Source organism: Culicoides brevitarsis, chromosome 3 (assembly GCF_036172545.1).
Source record: "Culicoides brevitarsis isolate CSIRO-B50_1 chromosome 3, AGI_CSIRO_Cbre_v1, whole genome shotgun sequence".
Lineage (NCBI taxonomy): Eukaryota > Metazoa > Arthropoda > Insecta > Diptera > Ceratopogonidae > Culicoides > Culicoides brevitarsis.
Window position 1 is genome coordinate 15,870,609 of NC_087087.1, and position 17,511 is coordinate 15,888,119.

The following is a 17,511-nucleotide window of genomic DNA, read 5'->3' on the forward strand; positions in this document are numbered from 1 at the left end:
AAATTGCATTAATTGTCGTCGTCACCTTATCCATTCACTAATTAAAAAAACACGCGCAAAAAAGCAGCAGCAGCAGCAAAAGTTGCATCGCACCCAAGAAGTTTTTTATTTTTACAAATCCATTCAACTAATGAATGAATCTAGAAAATTGAAATTAATTGTCACTTGTTAAGTGTCCATTTGCGTTTGTTCGTAACTTTGTCACGTTGATTGTTACTTTGTTTTTTTTGCAGTTGTTGTTGTTACGCGCGCGGAAAAAACAAGGGCGCCATGCCAAACAAACTTTTTTTTTGTGTTCTATTAAGAATTTTTTTCTTCTTCTTTTTTTTTTTGTTGTAATTATGAGTGACAAATGAGCATAAGGAAAAAAAAGTTTTTTTTTTATTTTTGCAGAAGAGGATGCAGCAAAGGGACGCAAAAACAAGTGGCATTTGGCTTAATTTTTAATTGTAGTGTTGATTTCCGCTTAAATGAAGTGGAATGAAATTTAATTGTTGGCACGATGCATAAATTAGCGCAGAATTGGAATGGAGAGGGTTGAATAGGAATGGAATTTGTCAAAAAGTTTAAAGGTAAGAACCCTTAAAAATTTGGAGTGTGAAAAATCTTGAATTTTATTTCTTGTTGAAGGTGTCAAAAATTTGGACTAAAAGGGTGAGTAAATTTTTAAAGATCTTGACAAAAAAATTTTTAATAAATTTTTTTTCTTACTTTTTTTATGTTTAATTTCTTGATACTTTCACTTGATTTTTTTAGCTTGAAAAATTTTATTTTTTTTTATTATTTTATTTAAATAAATTTTTTTTGGTAAAAAATAAAGGAAAAAAATTATCTGAAAAATTAAAAAAATAAATAAATAATATAAAAAAAAAATAATTTTTAAAATTATTTAAAAAAATTATTTTTATTATTTTAATTTAATTTTAATTTAATTTTAATTTATTTTTTTTAAATTTTAATAATAAAATTTTTAATTTTAAATAATATTTTTTTTATTTATTTTTGTAAATTTTTCACATAATTTTATTTTCTTATTTTTGACTAAATAATTTAATTTAAAAAATAATAAAAAAAATAAAACTAAAAATTTTCATGTAAAAAAAATCAAGTAAAAGTTTCAAGAAACTTTAACATCGACAAAACAATTAGTAAGAAAAAAAATCAATTCAGAGACTCACATAAAGAGGTCAACGATGCATATAACATAAAATTACTCTTTATATCCTCACTTCTTTTGTCTTTGTCTAAATAATACTGTCTACGGTTGCTTTACAAAGATGCCTTACTATCAAAGTCATCTTATTTGTCAGAATCCATACAAAAAACTATTATTTTCGTTCTATATGAGAAACTTTGGTTGAAGAAATATAATGAACTTTCTTCATACAAAAACACAGATTGAACTTAATTGACTTCTGATGTCCTCAATTTTAATAGGAACTCGCATATATGAGGCATTTAAATAAAACCTTAAGAGTAAATTTTATCGATATTTTGCATCGATTTGAGGAAGTTATTGATAAAATTATTATTTATTTATTTTTTCATTGCTAAAACTACTAATTTTGCTGTTTTTGGCAGTAAGACAGTAAAATTTTGACTTGAACTAATACTTAAAGCTATCTTATTTTAAGAAGATAAGGAAATCAGTAGTCATTGGTCAAGATTTTCTTCAGTTCAGCTTTTAAAAGTGAAAATTTAATGCCCATAATTAACGAAACAAAATATATAGAAAATTTTAAATTTCAGAAATGGTTAAATTTGAAAATGAGTATCTGAAACTTTTGAGTGGATCATCGATGAAACCAAGAGATATTGAGAAGATGAAGGAAGAAATCTATCAAGTCATGTGAATTCATTTGTACCTTGCAGATCTCCAAGAAGAATTAAAGAGTTACTTAATATGAATGTCAAACAAATCAGAGTGATGGTTGCTTTCCTTACAGGTTAATTTAATAAGATTGAAAAAAAAATTTACTCAATGGGAATTTTACAAAAGGCTTTTTTTCATACAAAACCCTCAAAATTGGGCTCCTGTGAAAAATATTAGTTGCATCCGGAAAATTTTTTCGCTTATACGTTTTTGTTAGGCTACCGTAGGACAACATCGCTATTAAGAAAATTTTTAATCTCACGGGTTTCAGAGATATTTAGTGTTTTGTAAAAAAATGGTCAAAATTGGCGATTTTTATATGAAAATTGAAATTGGTTTCAAATAAACCTTCATATCTATGAAACCCGTGAAGATAAAAATTTTCTTAAGATTTAAAAATGTTGTCCTACTGTAGCCTTATAAAAACCCTTAAGAAAAAAAATTTCCGAATGCAACTAATATTTTTCACAGAAGCCCAATTTTGAGGGTTTTGTATGAAAAAAGGCTTTTGTAAAAAACTTATGATCGCTACTGTATTCTTTGCGACCCTTCATATCTAGAACAACAAAGAATGATGATTTTTGACGTAAAAATGGAAGAATTTTGATCCTATTTAATTTCTTAAATAGTTTGAACTCGTATTTTAACTAAAAGTTAATCTTCAAAATTTTGATTCCCAAAACTATATTTAGTGTTTTGTAAAAGGAATTTCAAACAGGCGTAAATCAAAATTGAAATTGGTTTCAAACCTTATATCTATGAAAAAATTCTGCTTGTTTTTTAAGAGTTAAAATTAATTTTGTAACTTAAAAAAACAAAATAAGCTGTTATTTGAGCTTCTAAATTTTTTAAACCGGATGCAAAATTTTTAATAGTTTTCACAAGACAAGGATTTTGTATGAAAAAAAGCAGTTTGTAAAAAATTTATGATCGCTACTGTATTTTTTGCATATCTAGAACAACAAGGAAAGATGATTTTTTGAAGTACAAATGGAAGAATTTTGATCCTATTGAATTTTGTAAGTTTTAACTCAAAAAGTTAATTAGAGATGATTCCCAAAACTACAAACTTTGAAGGAAAGGTTGAATTTGCAAAAGGATCCATTTCAAACAGATTACTTAAGACTAATGACCTTGAAATTGACCTTCAAACTCAAAAGCTTTCAAAAACATTCTGCTTCGTATTTTTTGAGGTTAGAATATTAATTTTGGAACCAAAAATTATCTTTGAAGGATAAGCTGTTATTTGAGCTTCTATAATTTTTTAAACCTCCGACAAAATTTTTAATATTTTAAGCTCATATAATTTCCTATTAAGAAATATAAAACAAGATATTTATATCAGACATAAAAATATCAAAAACATTTAAGCTAAAAAAACTCTAAAAATCCCTTCAAGGATTATAAAATTTTGTTTGTAACTTAAGTATAGTCAATTCATGTAAATTATTTCGTTGGAAAAAAAAACCATCATAGTACAATTTTTGACCATAAATCAAACACCATCGAACTACAAGACAACATCGAAAACAACAACAACTTATTAACATCTTCAAGAAAAAAAATCTATGTCACCAAGGAACATAAAATCTCTTAAGCCAATCTCCAATAACTAAGAAAAATCGTTACTTTCATATCCGTGGGCGTTCCATTGTCCACAGATAAATGTTATAGTTCGATTCTAAAAAAAAATAAAACAAATAACACATGTCTCCGGAAACGCACTACTCCACGAATTGACACACAAAATTATTAATAGCCAGAGGCGACAGTCCCAAAAGTGCCGCATTGTTTGAAGACCAACCAAGAAGAGCGGAGTAAAAGGTGACGAAAAAACTCGCATGCTAATGTGAAAATTGAACCCCGGATAGTAAATAAAATTTAATAGCAACAACTATAACGAATGGGGACATATTTGTAATAAAAATAAAATAAATTTCACGCATGTTATGTCGACTCATATAAGCTCTACACAATCACACGCAGAGATGATGCTGTGTAATTATCTGGCAGCCCTTTTGCATATATTCCCTCTAAACTAGAATTTAAACGTCGGGATTCGAATCCCGGAATAATTTAATTTAATGTCATCAACCGTACATTTGTAGTCGGTGTGTCTGCAAAAACGATAATGAAGTGCTCAGATATTCATTTGTGCGGTCGTTAGTATGCGTCGATGTCAAAAAAAAAAATTATGCTCAAACAATGGCGAACGAGGGATGCAAAACCGTATGTAAATATCCATTACATAATAATGCGAGACACGTGAAAATCAAATAAAAGTCGATAAATTTTATGGATTCAACCTCACGTTATGCGAGAGAGTTGCGCCTTAACTTGATGTTAATGAAGATTTTTCTCTGCGACTTTCTCATTTGCGTACGACGACGACGACGAAAAAACAAAACATAAAAACATGCTTATAAGTCAAATGCGAAAAAGTCTCGGGGGATTTGGGGATTACTGAATGAACGAATGACGACTTTCTTTTGTACTTTATTAATTCAAGACAATTTATGAGTCTAGCGAAGAAGAAGAAGCAGCAGATTTTTTTTTTGCGTGATGCGAGATTACGTCAGGTACCCAGTAGTAGTGACTATTTTATTGCCAGAGATTTATCTTTGATATTCCTCCGTTATTATCTTGAATGTTTGTTTAAAAGTAATTTATTATAATTTGAGTGGACTGAAAAATGCGTCGAGGGACTTGTTTCTAGGTTGGCGGCGATGGAATTTTCCCGGAGCGTTTCTTGCTGTGCTTTGTACACGTCAGGGGTAATAGTTGTTAGGGTAATGTTTTTTCTTTTTTGCCTTCCTTGTGTTGCAATTGAAAAAAAAAACGAAGGGAAAGATGTAAGACAAATGAGCATTTTTGATGTCTGGAATTCTTAATTAAAGTTCAAGAAGAAAAGTCGTACAAGAAAAATTTATTGGCATGAATAACAATTGTGCGAGAAAAATAAGGAAATATGGTGTTGACATAGTACTAAAAAAAAGTAATGTTATTTGAATTGATGCATTTGGAAAAAAAATAGAAAAAAAAAACAAATAAATTTAAATAAATGTATAAATTTTTGTTAGGAATGATTTTTGAATTTTTTTCAAAATTTATTATTTTAATGTTTAAAAATTTTTTTATTTATTTTATTTTTTTAAATTTAAATATAGGTAATTATTTATTATTTTTTTAAATTTAATTTTTAAAATATTTTTTCAATTATTTGTGATTTTTTTTTAATAATATTATTAAATTTTTAATAATTTTTTGAATAAATTTTAAAATTTTAGTATAGCTGCATTATTAAAATTCTTAAAAATTAATTAAATTTTAGAGGATTTTTTGATTTTTGGTCTTTAGATTTTTTAAATTAGGTATATATTATTTTTATTTTAATCAAAAAATTGTTTAGTTTTTAAAAGATATCTGAGCTCAAAAAAAAAATTAGTAAAAAAATTTTATGATGCTTTATAAATCAATATTTTTTATTCAAATTTTTAATTAAATTTATATTTTTTTCATTAAAATTTTATTTTTTTTTTAAATCTTTCTATTTTTCTGTAATTTTGTTAATTTAAATTTTTAATATTTTATTTAATATTTTTTTTTTAATTTTTTAATATATTTTTATTTTAGAAAAATTTTAAAAAAATATCAAAATCATATTAAATTTAAATTTTTTTTATTTAATTTAAATATTTTTATTTTAATTTTTTCACAGTACCTAACTTGTATTTCTTCAAAATTTTCAAGCAATTAATTTTCTCAATTTTTTTTTTAATTTTTTTTTGGAATTAATCTTATTGTTTAGTTATTTATGTATTTATTTTATAAAAAAATAATAAATTGTGATAATAAAAAAAATTAAAAATAAAGTAATAAAAAATATAAATAAATAATAAAAAATTTAAAAAAAATTATTTAATTTTTTCAAAATATTTTTTTAATATTTTATTTAATTATATTTTATATTAATTTATTTTTATTATTATTTTTTTTCTTGCTAAATTTAGATATTTATTTATTATTTATTTATTTAAAAAAATTAAAAAATAAATTATAGTAAAAAAATTAATTAATAATCAAAATAAAAAAAAATAATAAATATTTTATTTTTTTTAAATATTTTTTTAAACATTTATTTTATTTATTTAAATTAAATTATTATTTTTTTAAATTCAAAAATTAATATAAAAATTTTCAAATCGATAAAATAAAATTTATTAAATAATTCATTAGATTAAATTTATACAAAAATTTCCCACAATAAACTCCTTTACAAAAAAAATAAATAATAATAAAATCTACCCGCACATTACAAATGTAACAACAACACCAAATTATGCAAAATTCTCCACTTTTTCGGCAGTTACAGAAAAAAGAACACACGTAAACTAGGTCCCTGTCATGTCATAAAAGTAACTCCCAATACGCCACTTATCGATTACGTTTCCACGTTCGCCAACATGCACCACATCTATTTGATTAACATTAAAAAAACATGAAAGCAGACAAAAAACGTACGAATTTTCTGTAGCACGACAGATAAATAATCATTTATATGAATTTGCGTTAAACGAAAAGTGCATTCAATCATTTTATTTTATTTTTTTTTTCTCCCACTTGCCTCGGCGCGGCAATTCGACGACGAGGAATTCAATAAATTTCGTAGGTCTGATCGCTCATTCATCTTGATAACCAGCAAAATTGATGTTGATATGCGACAAACAACTTGATTGACGTGACGAACATCATTCTGCAGCAATTTTTGTTACGCGCTAATCGAGAATTGTGCGATTCGAATGTTTTTTTGTGTGTAACGACGAAGATTGTAATCATCAAACGAAGGGTAAAATGTTTCACGTGTGTCGTGTTGTTGTTTTTGTCATCATCATCGTCATCATCAGCAGGCGTGCACAAAACCCGACTTAAATAACAAATCGCTCTATTTTAAAATGTTTAATTTTTAATGTACAACCATTTATGCCTTTTAACGAAATTCACTTTTTTTAACGACTCAGGGGGGAGCAAGTCGAAGGGGACGTTTTCGGTGCAAACTTCTTCATGAATATTTAATTCCGTACAGAAAAGCCGTCAAAGTGGTTTCTAAATTTTTAATTATTTTTTTCGTGTTTTATTATTTTTAGCAGTCTTTTTACTCGAAAATTAATGAAAAGTCACTTTTTGCGGGTTTCCTGGTTACGTTCCCGCGCCATAAACGGCCATTTTGGATGCCAGCCATTCAACATCAAAGAGCGTCTCGATATCGGAGGAATGCAATTATTTACTCGCGAGCTACGGTACACTTGACAACAACATGCGTCGCTCGTCGTGTGTCGTCACGTGAGTGTTCAATTATCGGTGATTCGTGAAATGTTTGAGCATATTATGATTAGAAATGACAAATATTTGGCAAAAGTTTATCTTAACGCACAGAAAAGAATTAATGATGTCATTTGAAAGTTTTTGTCCATTCATGAAGTCATTTACTTGGGTTTGTTTGAAGATTAATCATCGTTTTTTGTTAGAAATGTGAAAATTTTGAGTTTCGCAATGAGATTTTTTTGCGAGATTTTATTTTTTTTTAGAAAAATAAATAAAAATAAAATCTACCCGCACATTAAAATGTAACAACAACACCAAATTATGCAAAATTCTCCACTTTTTCGGCAGTTACAGAAAAAAGAACACACGTAAACTAGGTCCCTGTCATGTCATGAAAATTATCGATTACGTTTCCACGTTCGCCAACATGCACCACATCTATTTGATTAACATTAAAAAAACATGAAAGCAGACAAAAAACGTACGAATTTTCTGTAGCACGACAGATAAATAATCATTTATATGAATTTGCGTTAAACGAAAAGTGCATTCAATCATTTTATTTTATTTTATTTTTTTTTCTCCCACTTGCCTCGGCGCGGCAATTTGACGACGAGGAATTCAATAAATTTCGTTTGATCGCTCAATCTTGATAACCAGCAAAATTGATGTTGATATGCGACAAACAACTTTTGACGTGACGAACATCATTCTGCATCAATTTTTGTTACGCGCTAATCGAGAATTGTGCGATTCGAATGTTTTTTGTGTGTAACAACGAAGATTGTAATCATCAAACGAAGGGTAAAATGTTTCACGTGTGTCGCGTTGTTGTTTTTGTCATCATCATCGTCATCATCAGCAGGCGTGCACAAAACCCGACTTAAATAACAAATCGCTCTATTTTAAAATGTTTAATTTTTAATGTACAACCATTTATGCCTTTTAACGAAATTCACTTTTTTTAACGACTCAGGGGGGAGCAAGTCGAAGGGGACATCGTCAGTGCAAACTTCTTCATGAATATTTAATTTCGTACAGAAAAGCCGTCAAAGTGGTTTCTAAATTTTTAATTATTTTTTTCGTGTTTTATTATTTTTAGCAGTCTTTTTAAAAATTAATGAAAAGTCACTTTTTGCGGGTTTCCTTTACGTTCCCGCACCATAAACGGCCATTTTGGATGCCAGCCATTCAACATCAAAGAGCGTCTCGATATCGGAGGAATGCAATTATTTACTCGCGAGCTACGGTACACTTGACAACAACATGCGTCGCTCGTCGTGTGTCGTCACATGAGTGTTCAATTATCGGAGATTCGTGAAATGTTTGAGCATATTATGATTAGAAAATGACAAATATTTGGCAAAAGTTTATCTTAACGCACAGAAAAGAATTAATGATGTCATTTGAAAGTTTTTGTCCATTCATGAAGTCATTTACTTGGGTTTGTTTGAAGATTAATCGTCGTTTTTTGTTAGAAATGTGAGAATTTTGAGTTTCGCAATGAGATTTTTTTGCGAGAAATATTTTTTTTTAGAAAAATATGAAATTTTTAAAAATTTTCTTTGATTTTTAGTAAAATTTTATATTTTGAGGTTTAAAATGTAAAGAAAAATTAAATTTTAATGAAAATTTTGACAGCTGTCATTTATGTCAAAATTTGACGTTTGAAAAAATTTTAACCTAAAACTTATTTTTTTTTAAATTATTTAAAACTCACATTTTGACAAATTTAGGTCTCAAAAAAGCAAAAAAAAAAAAACTTGTTTTTAAAGTTAAAAAAATATAAAGTTGTCAAAAATGTCAAATTCTTAACTGTCAAAATTATGAAAATGTCAAAATTTGATAATTATTGTTAATATTTTTTTTTTAAATAAATTTTTTTAATAGAAAGGCTATTTTTAGGAAAGCAAATTTTATTGCGGAAGAACTCAACGTTTGACATTTTTTTGACATCTGTCATTTTTAGCTGTCATCAAGTAAAATTCTCTAAATCATAATTTTTTTTTAAATTAAGATTATTTTTAATGTTTTGACTTAAAATATTGATTATAAGACACTTGAGACGTCATATAATTAAAATTTTTTACAAAATTTTGACAGCTGTCAAGTTTTTCATTATCATTTTTTTTAACAAAAATTCTATTTGTAGCAAATTTTGAAGTTCTTTAAAAATTTTTTTTATTTTAAATTTTGTTTTAGACCTTCGTAATGGTCAAAATTTAAGTTTTTATAAAAATTTTTGACAGCTGTCAATTTTTAACTTTTCAAAAGTCATAAAATGACATGAAAACTTCAAATAAAAGCAAATTTTAAATTTTTTCAAGCTTTTTGGATTCTAATTTTGGGTTTAAACCTGGTCAAAATTTAAATTTTTATCAAATTTTTTGACATCTGTTAGTTTTGTTAATGTCAACATTATTTTTTAAATTTAAATTTATGATTAACAAAAATGTTATCAATTTTTTAATCAATATTAAGCTTTAAGAGCACAAAATAAATGCAGAAAATTTTGAAATTCGGATAATTAATTAATTTTATTATTAATTAAAAAAAAAATAATAATGAAAAATTAATTAATTCATTAATTAATTTAAAAAAATTAAAAATTAATTAAAAAATTTTTTTTTAAATTAAAAAAAAATTAAACAAATTAAAAAAATGTTAAATTTCAGTTCAAAAAATCTTAAAAATTCACAAAAAATTCTTTTTACTGCGAAACTAATTTTCTTACAAAAAAAAAATCCTTCATCTCGTGTTTGTTTCTCCTCTCGTGACAAATGCCTTTTAATGATAACAAATCGTCAGCAATTCCTACGCAATTAAATGGTGCTCGTCGCCAATTGTGAGACAATTAGCCTTTGATAGGGACAAGATGCGACAGAATGATTAACCCTCATTTATATCGATTTCCCGGACAAATTTCAATCAATAAAAGTTGTCTTATCTACAATCAACTTGTCCCCCGAGTGTTTCGTCAAAAAAAAAAAAAGTCAAAGTAAATACTGCTCAATGAGTTAGAAAGAAGGAAAAAATAGAAAATAATAATCATAATCAATAAAAACGGGGGATTTGTGGCGCACGTGATAATTTAATCATAATCTGTATCTTATCACTTTCGGCTGCTCTGCTCCGCTTTTTCGACACACAAAAACAAGACGGAACGCAGCGGGGACCGACAGACAATAAAAGATGGATTTTTCTGTGCCAAGGGTTGATTAATATTTTTTTTTTTACATCGTCGTTGTCGGAAAAATTTAATATTTTTTTTCCTTGTTGACGTGACGTGCAACAATGGAACAAGTGCGTTCGATTATTGCTGCCGAGGCCCGTAAACCATTCGTCGTGCACCAAAATGTAAATATTTTTATTGTGTAATGCATGTAATAAAAGGAGGAATGTCGTGCCGGCGTGTGTGTGTAATGACTTAGAAAAGAAAAAGAAAAAGAAAAAAGATGAAAAAAGGACTATCCCTCACTTATTTCAATTACATTTTGTGAAATCTTTGTACATATTTGCCGAAGACGACGAAGAGACGACGACGAAAAATGAAGAAAGACGAGTAAAAGTAAAAGTGAAAGACGAAGAAGGGGAAAGTCTAATAATAATATATGTTTGGTTGGATGAAAAAGGGAGATCTTAAGACTTTTCTCGAGCAAAGTGAATGCGAACAAGGATGTGCCAACGATGTGTAGAGGAGAGAGGGGGGCAACGAATGTGAACATATGGATGCGAAAAAGGGGCTTTTTATGGTTTGTTGAGGGACATAAAACGATATTTAATAAAGGCAGGTGATTATTGAGAGGATTTTAAATCAAAAAGTTAAGTAAGAGTGGTGAGTTTTTCTATTAATTTAACAATTTTTCTTATTTTTTTCATTTATTGAGGAAATTTAGAAATTTTTTTTTTATTTTTTATTATTTTTAATGAGAAATTTGAGTTTAAAAATCATAAACTCTCAAATTTGCTAAAAATAATTTTAATGACATTAATTTTAAAAAATTAAAATTAATTCAAAAAATATTTAAATAAATTAATTTAAAATATTTCATTGAATAATATTAATTTAAAAAATCCACTTAAAAATCCACTTGAAAATAAAATTTTCAAAAAAATATAAATTTTCTTTCAAGACCTTTAATTTAGATGATTTTTTTTAAATTTTTTATAAAAAAGAGCTTTTTATATTTAATTTGAGCTCAAAATTATTTTTTAAGATTCACTTGAATACACAAAAAAAAATTCAAAACATTCAACTTTGATGAAAATCTCTCTTAAAAAGACATTTTTGACGATTTTGAATGAAATTCTTCGAAAATCTTCGAATCTTTGCTCTAAAATTTTACGACAAAATTCAAAAAATTTTTTTTTTACCTAAAAGCTTATTTTTTTTAATGAGTTAAATGTAGTTTTAGAACAAAGTATGTTAAAAATTTTGAACAAATTTTGACTTCAAGAAGTTTTTAAGAGCAACTATTATTTAATTTATCCAAAAACGAGAACAATTGAGTTTAAAATTAGTTTTAAGCCTCAACTATTGCTTGGAAAATCATTAAATTTTTTTTTTTTGTTTTTTAAATAGAATATTTTTTTTTTTTAATTTTTTTTATTTTTTTTTTTTTTTTTTTTTTTTTAATTTTTTTTTATTTTTTTTTTTTTTTTTTTTTTTTTTTAAATTTTTTTTTTTTTTTTTTTATTTTTTTTTTTTTTGCAATTGAGAAGAAAAATTCCTTTATGAGATAAATTTAAGCGAATTTTCCATTAAAATTTTTAAATCTAAGACACTCAAGTGCACTAAAAAAATTTTTATCTTTCAAAAATTTGAAAATGTCTAAAAATTGACTCAAAAGAGCAAAATTTTATTGAAAAATTTTTGAATTTTTTCTTAAATTTTAGAAGAATTAGAGCTTTGATTCTCAATTTTTAGCTAAAATTTTAAAAAATTAAGCAAATCAAGACTTTGGAGTCTCATTTATTTAAATTTAAACCCTTGACATGCTTCAGAAATCGATTAATTACAAACAAAATTATCTCTCACAAGTAAAACGTACAAAAATTCTCCCACTTTTGACATGAATTATTCAAATCAAGAGCGACAATAGGTCAAAAACAACGATAAGAAAAGTCGTAAATTACATAAACTCGATTCTATTTAAAACTCAGAGGTCAAAGAACTCGTAAAAACCCTTTCTCTGCCTTTAATAATTTCCTGTAAATCCACTAAAATCCTCTTTCCTTGTTCTTTTCTGTTCGAGTGTCAATCAAAATATCCCTCGAGGGTCTTTTTCGCATCCCCATTTCAGTCGATCCACAACTGTTTTCATTTCGACGACACTTTCAAAGTCAATAATAGAATCGTCTTTTAATCGATATATTTCCCTGTTTTTCGATTTCTTCATTTATTTATCTCGTCGTAATCGGCAGGAACCACACGAAAGACACTCCTGTCAAATCATTTGCTTAGTCAAACTTTTCTCTCCGTGTTCGTCTGCTGACGAGAAACAGACGAGGGATGAATGATGCATCATCACAACTTGTCAAAAAAAAAAGTCTCCTTACAGCAAAAAAAATATATTTTTTTGGAATACATTTAAATATAGAGTACATCATCGTGAAATCTGTTACTTTTTATTAGTGTAAGTTGTCCCTCCCTTTTCCGTATCTGCATCGCTCGTTGAATGCACGAAAAAAAAGTTTTGACATGGAAAAATATTCGTGAAGTATGAATAAGTTGAGCGCATTTTAATAAAGTTTGTTTGTGACATTTTTTATGAATTTCAATATTTTTTTGATTTTTTCTGAATTTTCTTGATTTTTCTGAATTTTCACAAAAATTTAATAATTTTTCTCTCAACAATTATTATAAGGATTTTAATTTTATCGAAAGTTTTTGCAATTTCAATAAATTTTATGAATTTTCATAAATTTTTTTCAAAATATTTTCTCGATTTTCTCTTAAAATTTTAATAATATTTTTCTGAATTTTAAAATTTATTTTAAATTAATTCATTAATTTTTATGTGAAAATTCAAAATTTTCTCAGATTTTTAATTTTTTTTTAATTTTCTTGCTTTTCTAAAATTTTCATGAAAAAATTATAAATAATTTTTAATAATTTAAAATTTTCCTCAGAATTTCTTAACTTTAATAAATTTATTATTTCCTGAGAATTTTTTATTTGTAATTTAATTAATTAAAATAATTATTTTTTTTTACAATTTTACATGAATTTTCCGAGTTTTTCTTAAATTTATAAGAAAAATAATTTTTATAAATTTTCCTATAATTTTCTGTTAATTTATTTAAAATTTTTCCTAAATTTAAAAAAATAGTTTTCTTGTATTTTCTAAAATTTTATAAATTTTTTTTAAGTTTCCCATTATTTTCCATTTTTTTAATTTTTACATTTATTTTTGTTTAAAATTTTTAATGAATTAAACAAAAATAATTAATTAAATTTAAAATTTTCCATAAAAGTTCAAAAAAATATTTTCTAATTTTTTTTCCTGAATTTTCATTCAAATTCCATGAATTTTCAATAATTTTTCACAAAAAATATTTTTATTGTCTAAATTAATTTTGATTTAAAATTTTTAATGAATTTTAAATTATTTTTATTAAAAAAATAAATTAAATAATTAAAAAAAAATAATAATAATTTTTTCCAAATTTCCTTGAATTTCCACGAAATTTTATTAAAAAAGATTTTTTTTTTATATTAATTTTCTAAATTAGTTTTTATTTTATTTCTTGAAATTTATTTAAAATAAGTTTCTCTATTTTTCTCGAGATTTCCATTATTTTTATATTAAAAAAAATGAAATTAATTTAAAATTAAAAATTTTCCTGAATTTCCCAATTTTAATTTTTTTTAAAAATAATTTTCATCGTCACAGACATTTTCCTGTCAAAAAATCGCACATTTCCCTCCATCGAAAAACGCACAAAGGAAAAAATTTGTTCAAAAGTTGAAATGGAAAAAAAGAAGACATATGTCGATCCTTTTGCACTCCACACGCAGCACCGATTACTACGACTCATCATCGTAGGTACGTGACAAAACATTTCGCATGTCTCACGTCTATAATTACAGCGAGGCGAAAAACCAACACAAATCGCCAATAAATGAGCTCAAATGACGCGAATTTTCTGTGGGAGCGATTAATTAAGTCAGCATTCAACTCACCTGTCGTTGTTTGAAGCGGGAATCGCAGGACTCGATGACGCTGGGGACGATGAAGTCATTGCGGCAATTGCGGGCGGAAGTGGCGGCGGCGGTTCATCAAATGACGTGTGAAATTCACGGGGACCCCAACGATTTGTGCGACGCCGGGAATTATTCGAGGTCCACGACGACGACGACGACGACGACGAATGACCGGAGGAGCGATTGTTGTTGTTGTAACGACCCGAAATACCGTTTCCGCCGCGTTGACCTCCGCCTCCTCCGCGTTGATACGAACGCCAATTGCCCCGATTTTGACCCATTTTTTGTGTGTTGTGGAGTTTTCGGTGAACTTTGAACTGTACTCGATTCGGTCGCAGTACAAAAAATGAATAAAAACGTCACTGTCGTTGATTTATTTCTTATTACTTTTTTTTTCTTTGCGATTTGATTTTCAATCTTTTTCTATACACTTGACTCATTCATCTTATCGGAGCATGTAAAAAAAGCTGATTTACGTTATCTCCCACTTTTTTTCTATTTTTTTTTTCTTTTATTTATAAATTTTTCTTAGGATCATTTCCTGTTTTCTCAGATTTTTTTTAAATAATTTTTTTTTTTTATTTATTTTTTTTTTCGTCGCACTCCCGATTCTTCTTTCGCACCTTATCAATGTAAAAGCAGATACATTTATGGCAATAACTCGTACGCACTTTGCCTCTGGCAGACACTGCTCGACGGTAGTAAATAAAATTTTTCACGTTGTCTGGCAGACAAATGACGATTTTCACGGTTGTCGCGTCGATCCGGCGGCAAATTCCATCGAGATGCGATCCACAGGAGGCTTAAAGAGCTTTTTGGATGGGTTTTGAAAGCGAAAGTGACGGAGAAACGTCCGAAAATTGCGAAAAATTACGGAGAAAATGATTTTGAGTGTTTTTCTGATATTTACAATCACGATGTCTGTGACGTAGGGTGCACGAGAGACACTTATCCCTGATTGGTCCAAAGCGTACGGTACGTATGTTGCGTGCAGGCTATGGGAAATTTATTTTTCCATCTGGGTTTTGAGGGGATTTTGAATTTTTTGCACGGGGCTTCGTACTGTGCACGCGTTTTCATAGTGTATGTACAAAATCTTTTTCTGTGAGCTGGGAGAAGTACAAAATTGTTTTTTGTGAGCTGGGATCTACGTACGGAGCGTCTATAGAAATGCCATACCTCTCAATAGGAATGGAAAATCGAAGGATCGGAATCATAAAAAAAATTAAATTAAATTTTGTATTTAATTTTTTTTTATTTAAATAAAATCAAATTTAAATAATTATTTTTTTATTTATTTTTTTTTAATTTAAATTTAATTTTCATTAAATTTTATTAATTTTTTTTGTACTTAAAAAAATAAAAAATAAAATTAATAATTTTTTATTTAATTTAAATAAATTTAATTTTGAATAAAATATATTGAATAAATGTATTTTTTTTAAATTGTAAATGTTTTTAACATAAGTTAATTAAACTAAAATAATTTTAAATTAAATTTTTTTTTTCATAGAAATTCTTATAAGAAATTTAAAAAAAAAATAAAAAAAATTAATTTGATTTTAAAATTAATTTTTTATAAATATTTATATTAATTTATTAAACTGAAACTTTATTGTTTAAATTAAACTCCGATTTAATTTTAAAAACAAAAAAAAAATTGAAATTTTAATTAAATAAAATAAATCAAATTAATAATTTTTTATTTAATTTTTTTAATGAATATAAATAAAATAATTTTTTTCCAATAATTTTTAGTCAAAGATTTTATTGAATTAAAATTATTTTTTTAAATTGTATATATTTTCAATATTAATAAATTTATTTTAGTTTAAATTAAATTAAAATATTTTTTCATAGAAATTCTTATAAGAAATTTAAGAACAAAATTAATTTAATAAACTTTTTTTTTTAAATTCATTAAACTAAGACTTTATTGTTTAAATCAAAATCCGATTTAGTTTTGAAAAAATAGAAATTTGAATTAAATAAATTACATTGACATTTGATTAACTAAGCCAAATTAATTAACTTAAAATTTTAAATTTAATTATTTTTTTATTTATTTATTTTATTATTTATTTAATTATTGTGAAAAATTAATTAAAATATATTTTTTTAGATTAAATTAATAAATTAAATTAAATTAAATGAATTATTTTTTTTAATTTAGGCCGTTTCAAATTTTTTTTCTATGTTTTTGTCCCATGCCCCATTTCAAAAGTCGAAAATCCAATTGGGCAAAATAAAAAATAAAAAGTTAAAAATTTCATCAAAATTGACAATTTTTTGGTCTTTTTCCATATTTTTTCGAGGAATTTTAGAAAAAATTTTCAAAATATTTTCAATTTTCAAGAATTTACGTATTGAAAAACGAAATTTAACATGAAAAATTCATTCTCAAAAATATTATCAAAGTACGCCAAACCACTGGATTTTGCGAGGAATCTTTAGAGATAAGAGGAGATTTTATTACCTAGTTAAAAAATGTGGAAGGAAAAACCAGAGTAAGTCGACTGGGAAGTTCCACAACTGCTTAATGTAGTCGAAGAAGAATTTACCCGCAGCATTTGATGCACGTGAGTTCAAAATGGAGTTGTGAAAATACTCCTGCCTTCCGTTTTCGTTTCGTCGCGAATTATCTCTTCCGGATTGAATCCAATCGATGTACCGGTTCTCTGCTTGGTGGCAAATTACTTTCGGCACGGCACGACCAATGGGCACGAAAGCGGCGAGAAATTTTTTTTCTGTCTCCGGAAGAGCCCACATTTCGGAAGCAATGACGAATTGACGACGAAAATCCGTCATGCAGGCCGTCAAAGTGCCGCCCGGAAGTACCCGCAAAGCAAGATCATCATACGTTTTTCCCGCGTCGATCATTTTGAAGGAGCGATTAATGAGTCCTACGTGATCCGCAATCCGATCCTCGTTGCGATAAGTCATGCCGCCATAATACGCCAACTGCGCGGCCGCTATCATTAGGTAAAACTTCCGTGGGCCCGGGAAGTTGTTGCTGTTCTGCCGCAGGAACTCTACCATGTAGGTAGGCAGCAACATGTAGAGCTCAGCGTCTAGGTGCACAGTTGTTTTTTTCAGGACGTCCCATCTG

At 26.8% G+C, this 17,511-nt stretch overlaps 1 protein-coding gene across 1 annotated transcript in view; it reads right to left on the reverse strand.

Annotated features, from left to right (window-relative positions):
- Positions 1-15,298, reverse strand: part of LOC134834318 (serine/arginine repetitive matrix protein 2) — a 144,669-nt gene extending 129,371 nt beyond the window's left edge. The window contains exon 1 of the mRNA XM_063848938.1: positions 14,382-15,298. Coding sequence (XP_063705008.1) covers positions 14,382-14,683 — 302 coding nt within the window. The 5' untranslated portion in view covers positions 14,684-15,298. The remainder of the gene's footprint in view (positions 1-14,381) is intronic.
- Between the last annotated feature and the right edge of the window lie 2,213 nt (positions 15,299-17,511).